Genomic DNA, 15,000 nt, shown 5'->3' on the forward strand with positions numbered 1-15,000 from the left:
TCTCTCTCTCTCTCTCTCTCTCTCTCTCTCTCTCTCTCTCTCTCTCTCTCTCTCTCTCTCACATCCCTCTCACGTCTCCACAAGCTTACTGTCTCCCTCTCCCTCTTCCTCCTACCCCACTCACTCTAGCTTACTGCCTCACTCTCTCCCCCTCACTCCCTCTCCCTCTCTCCCTCTCTCTCTCCCACTCACCGGCAGCAAGCGAGTGGTCCCACCAATCATATTTGCATTGCTTGTACTTGAGCCCTGAGTCAGCGGCCTTCACCTCGGCGGAGGGCGTGGCGCTGAGGCTCCACGCGCTCAGGTACACCAGCATGATCAGTAGGATGGGCGTCAGCCACTGCAGCAGCTGTTTGTCCGTCAGCTTGATCTTGTGTGCTGAAGTCACGCGGTATGTCAGCGATACCCTGTAGGTGAGGTAAGGTGAGGTCAGGTAAGGTTGGCTAGGTTAGGTTAGGTTAGGTTAGGTTAGAATTTGTTTGGGTGAAGTGAGGTTAGGTTAGGTTTACGTTAGGTGAGGTTAGTTTGGTTTGGTTAGAGTAGTTTAGGTTAACTTAAGTCCCTCCCTCTTCCTCGCACCTCATTCACGTCATTAATTCATAGGTTTGGTTAGATTAGGTTCGGTTCGGCTGGGTTAGGTGAGGTTTGGGTAGGTTTGGTTTGGTTTTGTTAGATTAGGAGAGAGAGAGAGAGAGAGAGAGAGAGAGAGAGAGAGAGAGAGAGAGAGAGAGAGAGAGAGAGAGAGAGAGAGAGAGAGAGAGAGAAAACGAGAAACGAGAGAAAAAACAAACGAGAAACGTGAGAAATCGAACGAGAGACGAAAGAAAAGAAAAAAACGAACGAAACGAAAGGAAACAACAAATAAACAACCGGAAAAAAAACAAGAGAAAAACAAAAACATCAAAAACAACAACAGCAACAACAACAACAACAATCTTTACACAACAACACTACACAGACGACCTTGTTAAACACAGCCTAGTTAGCCCTGCCCTTCACCCACATCTCCTGCCACTCCTGCATCCACTAGAGCCCTACAGTGCCTTCCAGAGCCCTCTATGTACCGGCCGCGGGGCACTCCACTGGTCCCGTGTGCGTCCTTTGAGACTTGCTGGGTGGGAATCTGAAGGAGGGGCTGACGGAGGGACTGAAGGAGAGGGTGAAATAACCTGAAGGTGGGGCTGAAATTACCTGACAGAGGGGCTGAAAAAGGACTGAAGTTACCTGAAGGAGGGACTGAAGGAGGGGCTGACGTAGGAGCCAAAGTAAAGTAACCTGAAGGAGTGGTGAAGGAGGGACTGAAATAAGGGTGAGGAGAGGTGGAGATCGAGGATGAGATGATGATGATGAGGAGGATGGGGAAGAGGAGGAGGAGAAGGAAGAGGAGAAGAAAGAGGAGGAGGAGGAGGGACACGAAAGACATCTTCGCTCACATTCGAAACGGTCCAACGACGGCAGGAAATAAAGAGGAAGAGGAGGAGGAGGAGGAGGAGGAGGAGGAGGAGGAGGAGGAGGAGGAGGGAAAGGGTGAAGCGAAAGAGAAGGGTGTCAGGAGGGAATGAGGGAGAGGAAGGAAAAAAAAAAAGGAAGAAAAGTTTGTGGGTGAGTGCGAGAGGGAAGGAAGGAAGGAAGGAAGGAGGGAGAGAGAAGGAATGAAAGAAACAGGAAAACTTAGAAAGAGAAATAGAAAAGTCAGGTATTAAGAGAGAGAGAGAGAGAGAGAGAGAGAGAGAGAGAGAGAGAGAGAGAGAGAGAGAGAGAGAGAGAGAGAGAGAGAGAGAATCCACACCTTCCCATCACACACACAGGTAAGAGAGAGAACACAAGAAACACGGCTGTAAAAAAAAATGAACACTGATAATTTGTAAGGTTCCCTGCTTGAGTGTATTGCGTGTTGCGTGCAGCGGATGGGGTTGCGTGCAGTGGTGGTGGTGGTAGTGGTGGTGGTGGTGGCTGTGATTTTCTTTCTTTCCTTTTCTCGCTTGTTTTCTCTTAGCCATTACATACATACATACATACATACATACATACATACATACATACATACATACATACATACACAAGTTTACCTGTTGAATCTCGTGATAGGTCTTGCTTTCACTGCAGTTAATCAAGGTTTCCGTCTCTCAGCTCTCCCTTCTCCCTCCACGCCCCTCTCTAGCTCTCCCCGCTTCTCCCTTCCCTCTCCCTCCATACCCCTCTCTCTGATCCCTTCCTCCCTCCCTCTCTCTCTCTCTGTGTCCTTCCATGACCCTCTCCCAACTCTCCTCTCCCCACCATTTCTCCTCCCCTCCCTCCATGTCCCTCTCCCACCTCCTCTCCCAAGCCTCTCCCTCATCACCCCGGGCACTTCATTCCCTCGACATCGCTAATCCCACCCTCACTTCTCTCCTCTCATTACCTCTCACTCGCAAAAAATGTGAGAGGAAAAACAGGGCTGGAGTTACGAAAAAAAGAGGGAGAAAAAGGGAGAGAGGAGTAAAAAAGATGTGTGTGTGTGTGTGTGTGCGCGCGCAAGAACCCACCAATAAAATGTGCTAATCATACCCTCCCTCCCCCTCTCCTCCCCTACTTCCTCCCACCTCCCCACACTCCATCTCCCCACCACCTCCCCCCAAAAAATAGTTCCAGGTAACCGAACCTTCATTAAAGTTTCGGATTACCTGTAAATGAAGCTTTACGGACCGGGAGTGAAGCTTCAAGCGGTTCATTTAGTGGTTCATTCAGTGGTTCAGAAGCCCAGATGGAGAGAGAGAGAGAGAGAGAGAGAGAGAGAGAGAGAGAGAGAGAGAGAGAGAGAGAGAATTTGTGAGTGAAGCATAAAAATGAAACTGTCTCGAGCAGTGATAAAACCGATGAACGAGAGAGAGAGAGAGAGAGAGAGAGAGAGAGAGAGAGAGAGAGAGAGAGAGAGAGAGACCCATAAAAGAGATCTCAAAACAAGACAACAAAAGAAAACGTGAATTCAAAGACTTTTTTTTTTATAAGTGGGTGGTTCTTTTCCTCTCCTCCCTCCTCTCCACCACTCCCTCTCACCCCAAAGAGAGAGAGAGAGAGAGAGGGAAAAGAAAACATAACACAACTCAAAACCCGAGAAAACAAAGGAGTATTTTCAGGTGAACTAACTAATGTACATATATATATTTTTTTTTCCTTCATTTTTTCCCTCGTAATATTTTCTTTCATTATTCGAGAAACCAAGAAATGAAAAATATATATACACGAGAATAAATTTTACTCTTCTCCTCCTCCTCCTCCTCCTCCTCCTCCTCCTCCTCCTCCTCCTCCTCCTCCTCCTCCTCCTCCTCTTCGTATAAGGTTAGGAAATGGCTACAAAGGGTGTTTCCAGATGACATGAAGACACGCGGGGAGGGGAGAGAGGAAGATGGAAGGGAGAAGAGGGGAGAGGAAGGGAGAGGAAGGGAGAGGGAGAGGTGATGTGAGAGACAGGTGCTAGGAGAGACGGAAAGACGTGGCCGCCATCTCACCAGGTGACGTGACAGGAAGGGTTACGGAGGAGGAGGAGGAGGAGGAGGAGGAGGAGGAGGAGGAGGAGGAGGAGGAGGAGGTGGTGGTGCTGGTGAGACGTAGTGGATTTGACATGTTGGTCTCTTTTCTATCACCTCCTCCTCCTCCTCCTCCTCCTCCTCCTTAATTTTCTCACTTTCTATCTCTCTTCCTCCTCTTCCTTCTACTTCACCTCCTTTTTTATCCTTTTCTCTTCTTCTTCTTCTTCTTCTTCTTCTTCTTCTTCTTCTTCTTCTTCTTCTTCTTCTTCTTCTTCCTCCTCCTCCTCCTCCTCCTCCTGTACTATCCTATCTCTCGTGGAATAGTTTACCCAAACAGCCACGAAAGGACCTAAAGGATTGTTGTTGTTTGGACTTCCTTTGTATTCCTTTGTGTTCCTCGTTCTTGTTTTTGTTCTTGTTCTTGTTCTTCTCTCTACAATTTCTTACGTATTTTTATTCGTACTATTCTTCATTTTCATTATCATTTTCTTCTCTCCTCCTCCTTCTCTTCCTCCTCCTCCTCCTCCTCCTCCTCCTCCTCCTCCTCCTCCTCCTCCTCATAGCTCAGGGATAATGAAGGAAACTTGCTAACTTGAGCATACGCATTCTCTCTCTCTCTCTCTCTCTCTCTCTCTCTCTCTCTCTCTCTCTCTCTCTCTCTCTCTCTCTCTCTCTCTCTCTATTTTCTTTCTTAATCGACAAGTAATGAAGAAAAGCAGTAAAAAGCAAGAGAGAGAGAGAGAGAGAGAGAGAGAGAGAGAGAGAGAGAGAGAGAGAGAGAGAGAGAGAGAGAGAGAGAGAATGCCTCACCTCAACACCTCCACCAAATTGAATCACAGTGCCAGCCCCTCTCTCTCTCTCTCTCTCTCTCTCTCTCTCTCTCTCTCTCTCTCTCTCTCTCTCTCTCTCTCTCTCTCTTTCCACCTGACATTCCTATTTGTTTTATTTTTTTTCCTTTTTTCCGTTCGGTACACACACACACACACACACACACACACACACACACACACACACACACACACACACACACACACACGAACACACACGAACACACATTTATTTTTCCATTCTTTCTTAATCTTTCTCGTTATTTCCTTTTCTCTCTATTCCTTCATTTCTCTCTCTCTCTCTCTCTCTCTCTCTCTCTCTCTCTCTCTCTCTCTCTCTCTCTCTCTCTCTCTCTCTCTCTGAAAGCAATACTTCTCTTTGTCCTTACTCCATCTCTCTCCTTTTGTCTCCCTCTCCCTCTCTCCCTCACCCCCCTCTCCCTCTCTCTCTCCCTCTCTTCCTCCCTCCTCTATAGTGCAGAAAACAAGATGACGTCACAGGCAGCGATAGGTGACGTCACAGAGAGAATATTACGTCACAGCTAAATCTCTGCTGCTGATTGGTTGATTGCTTCTCATGAGTCACGCCCTCGACTCTCCTGATTGGTCTGTTTTTTTCAGGTAACGAATGGCGGCTGCGAATTGGTTGAGAGTGTGGCCTTGTGTGTGTGTGTGTGTGTGTGTGTGTGTGTGTGTGTGTGTGTGTGTGTGTGTGTGTGTAGGACGAGAGAGAGAGAGAGAGAGAGAGAGAGAGAGAGAGAGAGAGAGAGAGAGAGAGAGAGAGAGAGAGAGAGAGAGAGAGAGAGAGAGAAAGGGGTATAAACAGACAGACAAACGAACGGACGGACACACACACACACACACACACACACACACACACACACATAGAGGTAATAATTAACACATACATTTTAAAATTTAAGGAATCCGTAAAAAGAAAAGAAAAAAACGTAAATTATGAAAAAAAGCAAGAAAGAAAAGATGAAATAAAAAAAACAACAAAATAAAAAAATAAAAAAGATAAATAAATAAACATACCAAGCAAAACAAACAAACAAACAAACAAACAAACAAACAAACAGACACAACTACAAACCAAACAACAAAACAAGAAAGAAGCAACAAAAGAACGAGGGAAAGTAAACAAGGGAAATAAACAAAGCCAATAAACAAACGACCATAAACTTGATGAAAAAAAGAAAGGAAAAAGAAGAAAAAAGAGGAGAAATGAAAGAAAAAGAGAAAGAAAAAAAGGAAAACACAATTCCTGGTACGGAAGTTTGATGGGAGGACTGAGAAAGGTCACCTACTGGCCCTTAACTGACCTGGAGTGACCTGGAGTGACCTGAAGTGACATGGAGTGACTTGAAATGACCTGAAGTGACCTGGAGTGACCTGGAGTGACTTGACGTGACCTGGAGTGACCTGTAATGTGATGAAGTGGCCTGAAGTGACCTGAAATGACCTGAAGTGACCTGAAATGACCTGAAGTGACCTGGAGTGATCTGGAGTGACCTGGAGGGAGGTGAAGGGAGATGGAGGGACTTGGAGTGACCTGGAGTGACCTAAAGTGACCTCGAGTGACCCGAAGTGACGATGTGACCTAGAGTGATCTGAATTGGCCCTATGACCTCGCCCTTCCCTCCCAACTACTACTATTACTACTACAGCTACTACTATTACTACTACTACTACTATTACAATTACTCTACTACTAAATGGGATCAGATTAGTGTCAGTAACTTTAATAAAACCTTCCCTCATTACCTCCCTTTCCTCATCATCCTTCTTCTAAAATATAAGTATCTTTTATTTTTTCTTAAGCGTCCTTTTAAATTCTCAAGTGCTCGCCTTTATTATATATTTATTTTTTTTTTCTTTTTTCAGTTTCTCGTTTTTCTGTCTTTTTTTCTTTTTTTCTTTTTGTCTCCTTCCCCAGTCTTATTTTGTTTCCATTGCTATTTCTTCTTCTTCTTCTTCTTCTTCTTCTTCTTCTTCTTCTTCTTCTTCTTCTTCTTCTTCTTCTGTTTTTTCTTTTCTTTCTCTTCTTTTTCCTCCTCCTCTTCTTCCTCCTCATTCCTTTTCTCTTCCTCTTTCATATTACCTATACCTCTTATCCTTTCCTTATCGCTTCTTACTCCTCTTTATCTTCCTCTTCCCTCTTCTCTTCTCTCCATTAACCTCTTCTTTCCTTTCCATCATGGCTATTCCCTTTATCTTCCTCCCTCCTCTTATCATGCCTTCCTTCCCTATTACTTCTCCTCCTCCTCCTCCTCCTCATCCTCCTCTTGCCTTCCCTTCTACTCTCCTTTAAATTAAATACAACAGGTTCCATATTCAGTAACGCTCCGCTGTCTCACCTCAACTAGTTTCAAAGGCCGCAGAGATGATAGGCCGGGTTATCAGGACTGCTTCTCCTGCTAATACTATAGAGATCTTGTCAATCTATCTCTAGGATCATAAAAAAAAACATCCTTAAAAACTCGTGTGGCTTCAATTATGTAGATTTTGAATGTACTGGAGGGAGGTGTTGTTGATGTTCTAAGATAAATGAAATGCCTTGCTCCAAATCTAATAATAAATGTATCGCTGGTGTGAAGAAAGTGATGTTTTGTCTGTGGAAGTTTTAAGAGGACAGGCGTGTTAATTTTAGTGCGTTGTGTAATGGTTTCCGTCACCAGAGGCAATGCAGGAGGTCTTCATAGGCACCTACAGGAAAGATCGAGCTAAAGATGAATGGATTTGTAATTTCTGGCCAGTACAAGAGGAGAAAGACGTCTCACAGCGGTTAGTAATCAAGGAGAAATGTACCACACAGCAATGGTAGGTTTGTTAATCCCAAATGTTCAGTTTTAGCATGCAGCAATTCAGCCAGACACAAGCCTCACCTCACGACCTCACGACCTCACGACCGCACGACCGCACGACCACCACACGCTACTCGGGGCTGAAAACACGACGACCTTCACGGGGCGGGCTTATCTCCGGAAAGAAATTGACCTCCGATTTGGAAAGACTTTTTTGTTGTTCTGGTTTGCCTTTTTTAGGGGGATGGGGGAGATAGGCAGGAGAGAGCCGGCAATTTAGTAGACTTTCTCCTCCTCTCCCCTTAGCAGCCTCGCTCTTGACTTCAGGAGGAGGAGATGATGAAAAAGGTGAAGAAGTGGAAGAAAAAGTAGAGGAAGAGGATGAAGATGAAGAAGAAAAGAAGAAGAAGAAGAAGAAGAAGAAGAAGAAGAAGAAGAAGAAGAAGAAGAAGAAGAAGAAGATGAAGAAGAAGAAGAAGAAGAAGAAGAAAAAGAAAAAGAAGATGAAGAAGAAGAAAAGGAAAAAGAAGATGAAGAAGAAGAAAAGAACAAGGAAAACAAGATGAACTACAACAACAACAACAACAACAACAACAACAAAACAGAAGAACGGAAAGAAGTAACCAATTTAGATCTTGTTCCTCGATACAAAAGAAAAAAAAAGAGAAAGAAAAAAAGAAAGAAAGAAAAATAACACTCACTACTATCCCCTACAAAAAAAAAAAAAAAAAAAAAAAAAAAACAGGAAAAGAAAAAGAAAAATGAAAATAATCAGAAGGAAAGGAACCCCAACCGAACCAACCAGTTTACTTCCTGCTGGTCGCCCGTCACCCTGCTCACCTCCAGGTCTTCATGAGGAGCGAAGAAAACGTGATGCAGAAGCCCAGGTGTCGTGTCCACTTCGTCGCCACACAGGAGTAGGTGTCCAGAACTGGGAATATGGCTGCCATCTACCGGGAGAGAGGCGTATTGATTAGAGAGTTACACGGAGTCACATAGATTACTGGAAGAGAGGATGACAGGAGTACTTACAGGGGAGGATAAAGGTGTGTACTGTGTTAGTTTACATGTTATTTACTGAGGTACTGGTGTTGATGTGGGTGTTTACTGGTTACTAAGAGAAGGGGTGACTGGTGTGCTGACTGAGGGACAAGGTTAAGTCGCGGTGTGTTAGTATGTTGGTGCACACAGTATGGAAAGAAAAACAGAAAGGAGAGGAGCAAGGAAGGAATTGGTAAAGAGAAAGAATACCACGGAGAACACAAAGCGAGAAGAAAAAGAAAGAGAAGAAGAAAGGAGAAAATAAAGGAAAAGTACCAAGAAAAAAAAAGTTAGTACGGAAGAAAGAGGAGAGGAAGAAGGGAAAACACGGAAAGGGGGAAAGAAAGAAAATAAAAAAATAAAAAAGTACAGAAAATGGGAGAAAGGAAAGGGAAGGATAAAGAAAGAAAGCTAACTCAACAAAAAATGAAGGGAAGTTAACCAGGAGGGAGAGGAGGGAGGGGAGAAGGAATGGGGAGGGAGGGGAGAAGGAATGGGGAGTGAATGGGAAGCTTAAAGTTGTGATGAGGGGAGAATGGTGGGGAGCAGGGGGTGGAGGAGGGGGAAGAAGGAGACTAAGCGTGTGGGAGGGGTGGAGGTGATGGGGGGAGGGGAAGGAGAGGTGGATGGGGTGGTGAAGAATGCTGAAGATGAAGGAACGGGAGAGAGAGAGAGAGAGAGAGAGAGAGAGAGAGAGAGAGAGAGAGAGAGAGAGAGAGAGAGAGAGAGAGAGAGAGAGAGAGAGAGAGAGAGACTTTTTTCTGCCTTTTTTTCCATTATTAGTTCTTGGGGCATCTCTCTCTCTCTCTCTCTCTCTCTCTCTCTCTCTCTCTCTCTCTCTCTCTCTCTCTCTCTCTCTCTCTCTCTCTTCACTGCGCTATCCTGTGATCCTCTCTCTCATCTCCTTTCTCTATATCCTCTTCTACATCCTCCTCCTCCTCCTCCTCCTCTTCCTCTTCCTCTTCCTCCTCCTCCTCCTCCTTTACCTGCACCTCCTTTTTTTCGTCCTCTCTTCGTTTGCTCGTCACTTTTTCCCTTCTTTGCTCTCTTCCCTTGTCTCTCTCACTCCCTGTTCTTTTCTCCTCCTCCTCCTCCTCCTCCTCCTCCTCCTCCTCCTCCTCCTCCTTCTCCTCTTCCGCCTCCTCCTCCTCCTACTTTCCTCCTTTTCATTTAGTTCTAAGCTTTTCGGTTCTTATCCTTTACACTCACTCACTCTCTCTCTCTCTCTCTCTCTCTCTCTCTCTCTCTCTCTCTCTCTCTCTCTCTCTCTCTCTCTCTCTCTCTCTCTCTCTCTCTCTCTCTCTCTCTGTTTACGTAAAATAATGTTTAAGAAAACTTGAACTTAAAACCAATATATTGATGGAAGAGAGAGAGAGAGAGAGAGAGAGAGAGAGAGAGAGAGAGAGAGAGAGAGAGAGAGAGAGAGAGAGAGAGAGAGAGAGAGAGAGAGAGAGAGAGAGAGAGAGAGAGAGAGCAGCATGACAAGATAAAAGAGAGAAAGAGAAGATGAATAAATAGAAAAAAAATGACATGAAAGGAAGGAGAAAATAAAAAAAGAAGCACAGGTGAAAACAGGTAGAAGAAAAGGAGGAGGAGGAGGAGGAGGAGGAGGAGGAGGAGGAGGAGGAGGAGGAGGAGGAGGAGAACAAGAGAACATGAGAACAAGGAAGTAGGGAAAAAAACAAGGAAAAGGAAGGAGGAAGAAAATGATGAAAAATAATTGGAGGAGGAGGAGGAGGAAGAAGAAAGATAAGAAATGAAGAAGAAGAAGAAGAAGAAGAAGAAGAAGAAGAAGAAGAAGAAGAAGAAGAAGAAGAAGAAGAAGAAAAACTAAGGTGAAAGAAAAAAGAAAAGGAAGAGAAGGAGGAGAAGGAGGAGGAAGAGGAGGAGGTGGAGGAGGAGGAGGAGGAGGAGGAGGAGGAGGAGGAGGAGGAGGAGGAGGAGGAGAGCAAAAGGATATTTAGGACTAAGCTACCGAGGGGAAAAAGGATTATGGGTGTGGAACCGTAGGATTTGAGTCTTACAGTTTGAAAGGAGGAGGAGAAGGAGAAGGAGGAAGAAGAGGAGGAAGAAGAAGAGGAGGGCGAGGTAACAAAGTCCTCTGGCTTATAACAAGATTACCTGTCTGATGGTCTCCTCTACACTATGGATTTTTTTCTTTGTACTACAACGAAGGAGGGAAAGGAAGGTAAGAAGTTAAAAGACGTATCCCCACCAACCAGCCAGCCAGCCAGCCAGCCAGCCAGCCAGCCAGCCAGCCAGCCAGCCATTCAGTCATTCTTTCCTTTCATTGGGTATTGCCTTCTTCTTAGTGAGAGGCAGTGATCTGGAAGCCGGGATATGAATGTAGGAATGAAAGAAGGCTCCTCCCCTCCCGCTCACTCACCAACCCACTCACCCATTCATCCCTCACGACACACTGCCACACTGTATTGCTGCACTCCTATTGAGACTCAGTGATATGGAAAGTTTATAAAGGAGATAGAAAAGTGTATGGAAAGGAAGGCTTCTCCCCACCCACCGACCGTTCCTTTTCCCTCTTCCCGTGAGTACAATGCCAGATAAAAAAGTTTGTATTACCTGGTTCCGGTAGAGATTTAGTGATATGGAAAGTTTAAAAAGGAGATAGAAAAGTACGATGAAAGGAAGGCTTCTCCTCACCCACCCACCCTTCCCTTCCCTACCAACACACCGCAGAAATAAAAGTTTGTATTAATGCGTACCTGTCGAGATTCACTGGTATGGACACTTAAAACAAAGAGAAGATAGGAAAGCAGGAAGAGAAGAAGGTTACTCCCCACCAATCTATTCCTTCCCTCATGAGCTGCTACTCGAGAAAAAAAAGTTTGTACTGCCCTGCCCCTGTTCAGAATCAGATATATGAAGACTGTAACAAAACGGTGGAAAGAAAGTAAACATGAAAGAAGATCTCTCCCCATCTATCCATTTCTTCCTTTTATGACCTGTGAATTAAAAAAGTAAATAAAAAAAAAGACTGCACTGTTCTGCCTCTGTTCAGGATCATCGATATGAACGCCTAAATAAAACATCGATAGAAAAGCAAGCAAGAAAGAAGGCTTTCCCCCCACCCCCCACCCTTCCTTTCCCTCCTACCTGTAGCACACAAGAACAAAACACAATTGCACAGTTCCCATTCAAGCTCAGTGATGTAGAAGCCACCCTAACAAAACACGTATAGAAAAGCAAAAGCAAAGGAAGGACTATCCCCACCAACCCTAACCTAACTACCCATCCATCCTCCCTGTCACTTGAGACTAACTGATGTGGAAAAAAGAGAGTGAGAGGGAGGGAAAGAAAGTATGCTACATTTTTCCCTCACACTACACCCTTGCTGCGGGAATCACACACACACACACACACACACACACACACACAAGAGGAAGGGTGACGACATTGTGAGGATGTGTGATGTAAGAATGTGAGAAAGAGTGAAGGTGTTATAAGTGAGGTGGTGGTGTTGTTGATGAATGATGATTACTTGCATTGATAGATACATACATAAACTGTCTGTCTGTCTGTCTGTCTGTCTGTCTGTCTATCTACTTATTTATTTATCTGTCTATCTATCTATCTATCTATCTCTATAACTGTGTGTGTGTGTGTCTGTGTGTGTTTGCCTATCTATCTATCTATCTATCTATCTATCGATCTATCTATCAATCCATCTATCTATTTGAGAAAGAAGAGGGAAAAGCGAAGGGGGAAGAGGGAAAAAACAAAACTTCTTAATCAAATAGCTCTCTCTCTCTCTCTCTCTCTCTCTCTCTCTCTCTCTCTCTCTCTCTCTCTCTCTCTCTCTCTCTCTCTCTCTCTCTCTCTCTCATCCAACACCTCACAAATATTTATTTCTACATTTTCTTTCGTTCTCACCCGTCCTTCCTTTTTTTCTTGGTTCCTTTTCTCTCCCGTCCTCTTGTCCTCAGGGTGTACACACACACACACACACACACACACACACACACACACACACACACACACACACACACACACACACACACGTACATGGTTGTTTTCTTCTATATCTCACGTACAATCGTCTCTCTCTCTCTCTCTCTCTCTCTCTCTCTCTCTCTCTCTCTCTCTCTCTCTCTCTCTCTCTCTCTCTCTCTCTCTCTCTCTCTCTCTCTGTCATGCACCCTCCCTCCCTAACAGACCTAACTCAGAATAAGAGATAAAAATTCACTTTCCCCCTCTTATATATACACTCTCTCTCTCTCTCTCTCTCTCTCTCTCTCTCTCTCTCTCTCTCTCTCTCTCTCTCTCTCTCTCTCTCTCTCTCTCTCTCTCTCTCTATCTATCTCTGTCTCTCTCTAGTTTACCTACGTTTTGATTTCGGTAAGGTCAGGTCAGGTAAAGTAAGGTCAGGTAAGGTAAGGTGTTTCATCCTTCCTCACCGCCCACACTTTAACCTGGCCTTTTACTGTCTCTTTCTCTCCTCGTCTCACCATTCACTATATTTACTGCACCTTCACTCCCTCACCTCACCATCCTAGCCTTTCCTTGCCTCCGTCATCTCTCCACTCCTCATCATCCACGTTACATCCCACCCGTGTTTCGTCGCCACCTCTCCTCGCTATGCACAGTTCATCCTAGCGTTATTCTTGCCTCCATCTCCTTCCACCATCCATGCCTCGTACATTCATATCACCCTCGTTGTCACCTCACCATCCATGCTTTAGAATCCTTAGTTCTTCGTCTTATTTTTACTTAACCTCACCATTACTCACTTCGCCATTCATTCTTACCTCTATGAATCTAAGCATCTATCTATCTATCGGTAATACGCCTCCACTCATTCTTACTTTAATGAATCTAAGTATATATCTATCTATCACACCACCACCACTTCACTCTCATCACCTTCAGCCTCACCTCGAAGTACATGATGGTGCAGCCAATGAGACAGATGCAGAGGAATGTGGGCGAGGCGAGTCGGAACACCTTCACGCTCCGGTAGTGGTAGACCAGCGCCATCAACACGAAGGTGAACACAATGCACAGCAGCGAGATGGACAACAGCGCTATCCTGAAGGAGGCACAGAAGGGAGGTGGGTGAGACGCTTAACGAGGGGGAAGAGGGTCAGGTGTGTGTGTGTGTGTGTGTGTGTGTGTGTGTGTGTGTGTGTGTGTGTGTGTTTAATAAAGAATACAGCCCAGCATGAGTCCACTTATAAGAGAAAGGGACACACACACACACACACACACACACACACACACACACACACACACACACACACACACACGCACACGATTCCTGTCCTTTGCCATGCTCTTCCATTCTCCTTTGTCTCCTCCTCCTCCTCCTCCTCCTCCTCCTCCTCCTCCTCTACCTCCTCCTCCTCTACCTCCTCCTCCTTTCCACTTTCCTGCTCAGTGAGAAACGCCGTAAGCATTCTCTCTCTCTCTCTCTCTCTCTCTCTCTCTCTCTCTCTCTCTCTCTCTCTCTCTCTCTCTCTCTCTCTCTCTCTCTCTCTCTCTCTCTCTCTCTCTTCCCACACTCCCTATTACCCAACTTCTTTTTCTTTCCTCATCTTTACCTTACTTTATTCCCTTCTATCTTTTTCTCTTCCTTTCTCTTCTTTTCTTCTCTCTCTTTTTTTCTTCCCCATCCTCCTACTTTCTTCCTTGCTTTTTTCTTTCTTTTCTTCCTGTCTTTTTTCCTCCTCTTCCTTCGTCATCTTTTTTCCATCTTCACCTCTTCTTTTCCTCATTTTCTTTTGTATCCTCTTCTTTGTCTTCTTCTCTTCTTCTCTCCGTATATCCCTCACACATTCTCTCCCTCTCTCTCTCCTTCTCTCCCCTCCATCCTGTCTGACTCTCTCTCTCTCTCTCTCTCTCTCTCTCTCTCTCTCTCTCTCTCTCTCTCTCTCTCTCTCTCTCTCTCTCTCTCTATCCCTCACTCCTCCACTACATCTCTCCCTTCCTTTCCTCCACCATCCCTCACTTACCTCCCTCCCTGCCTTTCCTCCTTCCCTCTCCTCCTCCCCTCCCCTCACGTTTTCTCTTACCATTCCTTCCTCATCCCTTCCTTATCTCCTCCAGCCGTCCCTCCTTCACCCCCTCCTCTTCCTTCCCTCCCTCACCCTCTCTCACCTATCCTCACCTTTCCTCCACTCCACTCCTTCCCTTCTTTCATCTTCCTCTCTTCATTCCTACCTTTCTTTCTCCCCTTCCCTCCCTCCTCTCTCCATTTCTACCCCTATTTCTTCCCTTCCTTCCTTCCTTCCCTCACCCTTCATTCCTCACCCCACCCACTACCTCACCGCCCTTTCCAAACCTTCCCTTCCCTCCTATTTCATCTCCTTCCCAGCATCACCCACCTCACCCGACGGCTTCTCACCTGAATGGCCAGTTGTACGGGGCGTCACAGGGCTCCTCCTTCGTGCAGTTAGGGCAGTGCTCAGGACAGGGGTGACACGTGTACATCATATCAAAGAAGGACGTGTTGCGGTTCTGTTTACCTTCCCATGCCACTGTCAGGAGGAAAAGGGGGAGTGGGGATTGAATGAGTGATGAAAGTAGAAGGGGAAAAAATGCAAGGAAGATGGAAAATAGTTAAAATAGAGAGGAAATGAACATAAGACTGGAAATAAACTGAAGTGAAAAAGAGAGGGGGAAACTGTGAGGGAAGTAAACGGAAAAAGAGAAAAATTATGAAAATATAAGGGAAACAGGAAAAAATGGGAAAAGAGAAAAGTAATAAAAATGAAGGGGGAATGAAGAAATAAGAGAGGAGAATGGGAATAAAGTGACATTGGAAGTAATATCATAGTGAAAAGAAAGAAAACTGGGAGG

General features: G+C 45.2%; 1 protein-coding gene across 1 annotated transcript in view; it reads right to left on the reverse strand.

Annotated features, from left to right (window-relative positions):
- LOC135111615 (probable G-protein coupled receptor CG31760) overlaps positions 1 to 15,000 on the reverse strand; it is a 109,531-nt gene that overhangs the window by 13,615 nt on the left and 80,916 nt on the right. Inside the window, 4 exon segments of the mRNA XM_064025116.1 lie at positions 189 to 407; positions 7,984 to 8,093; positions 13,078 to 13,231; positions 14,546 to 14,678. Coding sequence (XP_063881186.1) covers positions 189 to 407; positions 7,984 to 8,093; positions 13,078 to 13,231; positions 14,546 to 14,678 — 616 coding nt within the window.

Source organism: Scylla paramamosain, chromosome 22, assembly GCF_035594125.1.
Source record: "Scylla paramamosain isolate STU-SP2022 chromosome 22, ASM3559412v1, whole genome shotgun sequence".
Classification (NCBI taxonomy): domain Eukaryota; kingdom Metazoa; phylum Arthropoda; class Malacostraca; order Decapoda; family Portunidae; genus Scylla; species Scylla paramamosain.